The 6,000-nt window shown below is 35.1% G+C and overlaps 1 protein-coding gene across 1 annotated transcript in view; it reads left to right on the top strand.

Moving 5' to 3' along the window:
- The first annotated feature begins 1,191 nt into the window (after nt 1-1,191).
- LOC115219219 (monoacylglycerol lipase ABHD2) overlaps nt 1,192-6,000 on the top strand; it is an 88,314-nt gene continuing 83,505 nt past the window's right edge. Inside the window, exon 1 of the mRNA XM_029789352.2 lies at nt 1,192-1,478. Coding sequence (XP_029645212.1) covers nt 1,321-1,478 — 158 coding nt within the window. The 5' untranslated portion in view covers nt 1,192-1,320. The remainder of the gene's footprint in view (nt 1,479-6,000) is intronic.

Below are 6,000 nucleotides of genomic sequence, written 5' to 3'. Positions count from 1 at the left end.
AAAAGAAAAGCTCTACCTTGTAACTTGTCCCATCTGTGTGCAGCCCTGTGTGGCCAATAAAGAAACTTATTTACCTTCTCTCTCTCTTTCTCCCTCCTCCTCCTCTCTCTCTCTCTCTGCTTGTTTCTCATTCTCTCTTGTCTGATACTTCAGTTAAGTTCTCCCATTCACTTCTATACGTACAACTGACTTCCTCATTCCGTTTTTATTCCAAGTTCTTTTTTCTTTCTTTACTTTTCCTTTCTCTCTTACTATTTTCTTACCCTTTTTTCTTCTCTCTTCCCTCTGCCTTTACAATCTTACTCATTCTATAGTTGCTAACATCTTCCTTTTTCTCCCCCACCGTCGCTAATTATGTCTTCTCCCTCGCAGTCGCATGTCTCTTTTTCCGTCTCACTTCTTTAAACAATGTCTACTCTTTCCTCATAATAGCTACTGTATCTTCCTTTCCTTCCCGCGCCTATTACTCCAGCTGTTTCTATATCTTTCTCTCACGCTATCTCTCTTATTCTCTTCTTTATTCTTTTTCTTTCCCATCTAATAACGGTAGCTACTATCTTACTCTCTTCTCATAGCAGCTCATAGCCATTACATGCTCTCTTCTTACAGCTATTACTCTTTCTCTTTACTCCTACCACAGCCACTACTCCCCTTCTTACAGCTATTACCCTCTTTCTTTCTCCCTACACAATAACAAAGCACTCTCTTTTTACAGCTATTACTATCTTTCTCTCTTTCCCTCTCTACGCATCAACTACACGCTCTTTTTTTTTACAACTACACTCTCTCTGTTCTCCCACCACAGCCATTACTCTCCTTCTTACAGCTATTACTCTCTCTCTCTCTGTGTCTTCGTTTTCTACACAACTACATACTTTCTCTTTTCCCAGCTGTCACTCTATTTCTTTCTCTTTCTTTATCTCTCCCACTTTTCTCTCGCAACATCATTACTCACTCACTCTCATCTCACAGTAGTTTCTCTCGCTCTCTTTCTCCGCAAGAACTACTCCCTCTCTTTTCACAACAGTTACAATCTTTCTTTTTAATTCACCACAACTACACGCACTTGTCTCACTTCTACTCCCACTCTCTCTCTCTCTTTCACCCGTCTTCTTTCTATTCCCCTCTCACAGCCATTAAACTCCTCTCCCTCTCGCTCTCACCGCTACTCTCCAACTGCCCTTCCTCCAACTCCGCTTATATCAACAAGCTCGGCCACCTCAAATGAACTCGACCATTCCACAGTTCCCACACTCCAGTCACGTGGTCTCCACCGCTGCCGTGTAATAGTAAGCAGCAGCAACAACAGCAAGAAATGCTATGTCGATCCTGCTAGGTGTTTTCCTTCTTTGTCTCCTTTACGGAATCATCCGTTTGCTCAATTTTTGCAGCCCTTCTTTTTCACCACAGCTTTACTATGACCACAATTCACCATTCGTCCAAAATATCTTAGAATCATGTTCCCTTCTTCGACAACCGTAAGTATTTAAAACGTTATGATTTACAATTTGCTTTGTTGTTATTATTTTTTTAAAATTTAATTTTAATTGCTATAAAGGCATGGGACCAAATATCGGGACAGTGCTAATGGGATTGGGTGACATTCATGCATTCCCTTCTCCAATGCGTTTAATAAAACAACAGAATTCTGTAGAATTGGGGATAGAAACCAAACTGCGGACAAGGTTCGCTATTTGTTGTTGTTGACGATATTTTTAAAAAATTCAATTTTGATTCTGACAAAGACATAGAACCAAATATCGGGACACTGCTAATGTAATTACGTGACATTCATGCCCTTTTTTTTACCCTTAAATTGTTGATAAAACGTGGAAGAAATCTCTAGAATCGGGGACAGAAACTAAATTGCGGACAAGGTTCGCTATAGTTATTTTCCCACCCTTTCGTCTGCAACACAACACAGTCCAATTTTCATGTATTGAACCGTTCAATGTATATTACTGGTATCAGCATATATTATTATTGAACATGAAAAAGGGTGATAGATGAAATAAAATCAACCGCAATGGATATTAATTCTGAAATGAGAAAAAATGAAATTAAAATACTATGTACGAAGCACTTGTTTCATACAACGATCGCGTTCGGTCTTTTAATTAATTTTTTGTTCACTTCACTGAATCCTTGTATTATTCTATCCCCCGCCTTTTTATCTTGTTTGCTATTGGACTGCGGCCATGCTAGAACACCACGTTATAAGGGTTGTAGTCGAACAAATCGACCCCAGTACGTTTTTAAAAACAAAACAAAACAAAAAAGTCTGATGCTTATTCTATCAGGTTTTTTTGCCAAACTACCAAGTTACGCGGACATAAACAAACCAACACTGGCTGTCAAGCATTGGTGGAAGACGAACAGACATTCATTCATTCATTCATTATACGATAGGCTTCTTTCAGTTTCTGTTTACTAAATCCAGTCATAAGACTTTGGGCGGCCCGGGGCCATAGTAAAAGACACTTGCCAAAGGTACTAACTAGGCAGTGAGACCGAACATGGAACCATGTGGTTGAAAAGCAAACTTCTAACCACACAGCCTCACCTCTTGCTAATATCATTATTCTTTATTTTTGCATTCGGTTTCACGCTTTCAAAAAAAAGGAAACCTCAAATATGAAAAAGAAAATAAACGTGATTGCGTGGCTTTTATGCATTTCTCGCTGTAAATTAGTGATTGAAGGGAATCGAGGGAGGGAAATGGTTACAATTATATCAAAACAAAAGTACGAAGAACTTACTGACGATGACAATGGATTACTGACAATCTTCGATTGCTTACCCAAATTTTGCCGGCTTATCTCTCTCTCTCTATCCCTCTCTCTCCTTCTATCCGTCGTCATTTTTCACATTTCAGGGTATTTTGTTATCTATGGATGTTATTGGACTTATTTTTGTCTTTGTTTAAAGTAAAAAGAATCACGTTCTTATTTTAACGTTGTTTATTTATTTACTTTACTTTCATTCTGCCTGGGGTGGTTTGACTGTCATTTGGATAGGAAGCTTTTAATGTTTATTCGTTATGGATTAGATGCTTCTCCAGTCCCGTGTACCTGCCGCCACTCCCGATAATATCTGTCTCTGTCTGTCATGTATGTATGTATTTGTCTATCTCCCTATATCTATCTGTATCTACGTATATATCTGTGTATATCTATCTATCTATCTATCGATATTTATTTGTGTATATCTATCTATATATCCATCTATCTATCTAAATATCTATTTATATATCCATCTATCTAAATATCTATCTATATATCCATCTATCTATCTAAATATCTATCTATATATCCATCCATCCATCTATCTATATATCCATCTATCTATATATCCATCTATCTATATATCCATCTATCTATATATCCATCTATCTATATATCCGTCAATCTATCTATCTATCTATATATCCATCAATCTATCTATCCATCTATCTATCTATCCATCTATCTATCTATCTATATATCCATCTATCTATATATCCATCTATCTATCTATATATCCATCTATCTATATATCTATCTATCTATATATCTATCTATCTATATATCCATCCATCTATCTATCTATCTATCTATCTATCTATCTATCTATCTATCTATCTATCTATCTATCTATCTATCTATATATCTATCTATCTATATATCTATCTATCTATATATCCATCTATCTATATATATATATCCATCTATCTATATATATATCCATCTATCTATCTATATATCCATCTATCTATATATCCATCTGTATATCTATCTATCTGTCTGTATACACTCACAAACGCATTTGTGTGTATATAGAAAAATACATCTCATCCTAGTATTCTTCCTTCATCACTCTATCTGTTAGTCACCCTCTTACCTCGCCACGTTGAGTCACTGAAATACTGAGGGATTTTTCTTAGTTCTTCAAAGAAGGAAATCTCTGTAGTGTTGGTGCCACAATAAAATTCACTGAATATTATCAATAGAATTGTTAGTGATTGAGCAGAAAGAACACAAGATGGAGAGGACTCTTTTCAGGACCTGACAATCCTCTCATGCCAATGTCACACTGAAATGTACTCAGTACACTCTGGTTGTAGGAAAGGCATCCGGCCTTGCTGAGCAAAACAATAATGAAATGTATGAATAAGACCGGCTTCTACAACCAGCCTAGAAGGGCAGTAATTGTGATTATGAACTGATACAGAATGTAGGGACCTATCCTATGTATACCAGTTATATATATATATATGTGTGTGTGTGTGTGTATATATCATCTTCATCGTTTAATGTCTGTTTTCCATGCTAGCATGGGTTGGACAGTTCGACTGGGGTCTGGGAAGCCAGGAGGCTGCGCAAGGCTCCAGTCTGATCTGGCAGTGTTTCTACAGCTGGATGCCCTTCCTAACGCCAACCACTCCGTGAGTGTAGTGGGTGCTTTTTACGTGCCAGGAGAGGCTGGCAAAAGGCCACGATCGGTTGGTGCTTTTTACGTGTCACTGACATGGATGCCAGTCAGGCGGTGCTAGCATCAGCCACATTCGGATGGTACATTTTACGTGCCACCGGCATGGGTATCAGAACTACAATTTCCATTTTATTTTTTATTTTGATGTTGATGTTGACGTACTTGACTCAATAGGTCTTCTCAAGCACAGCAGGTCACTCTACGATCCAAGGTTATATATATGTAAGATAGAGAGATGACAAGGGAATAAGTAATAATGAACTTCATTAGCTTACAGGTGTTTCTACTATAAGGTGCAATGGACTTGTAGCTGAGTGCCTGAATAACACTTTATAGCTTCATTAAAACTTCAAATACGAAGTGCAATTTATTTAGGTAGGAATTACATTCGTGCCTTTTTGAGAATGGCATCAACAATACTCTATACTCAGGTAACACTGTTCTGAAACATACTTTTATTGAGTTCTACACCGGGTTATTGGTCTCAAAATGCCTAAGCAAAATATGTGTGTGTGTGTATATATATATATATATATATATACATACATATATATATAAGAATTAGTAGTTTAACTGCTATTTCTAAATTTTGGTATGTGGTGAAGCAACTTTCTGCCGATCCCTTAATTATGTTTATAATTATAAAAAACTTTTTTGTATAAGTTTTTACCAATAATGGTTTTTTTACATACTGATCTACTCGGTAAAATTATTAATTATTAAATTAATAATTCTTTACCCTATATCTATAATATATATATATATATTTCTAGTGAGAGATAAATATCAATGTAATACACAACCAAAAGAGCTACTAATAGTTTCATGCTTTTATGATGCTTTAATTAAGCATATTTTATAAATATAATATATATATAATAATAATAATAATATCAAAGGGTAATCTGAAATATTTGAAATTTCCATTACCAGTGGCCTAGTGTGTAAAAATTTAGTCAATAGACTATATATTATTCATATAAATACAGTGTACATTTAAACACACAAGAGGCATCCATCATAGGATTCCTTGCATGCTAGAAAGGACAGTTAAATTCCAAACCACTATTAGGGATAAAATTTCGTATATGTTTTTATTTTTCATTCCCTTCGAAATTTATCTAATAAGAATAATATAATACACCTAATAATAAATAACTGATTACTTTGTATACATATATATATAAATGTATAGATATGTATTTATGTATATGTATGTATTTATATTTATAACTTAACCTTATGAACTTTCTAAACTCTGACGAAACCTAGAGGCACACCCAAGTACCTCAATCTTATCTACCAAATACTTCAGTTCACTGAAGGGATAGAAGTGGGGTACTATGACCCCTTAGCTAAAACAGCTGTAAGAAACTATTCTACTTTCTATGTTCTATGTTATATATTTTAATAATTACTGGCATTTTTTTTATATATGTAAAGCATATGTTACACATGTATGTATATTGTTATGATTGTTTTTTTTTTAAATAAATAGACATAATATTATGTCTAAAAGTTGATAAATAC

Source organism: Octopus sinensis, linkage group LG14 (assembly GCF_006345805.1).
Source record: "Octopus sinensis linkage group LG14, ASM634580v1, whole genome shotgun sequence".
NCBI lineage: Eukaryota > Metazoa > Mollusca > Cephalopoda > Octopoda > Octopodidae > Octopus > Octopus sinensis.
The sequence above is the reverse complement of the archived record's forward strand: the minus strand, read 5'-3'. Positions and strand labels throughout refer to the sequence as shown.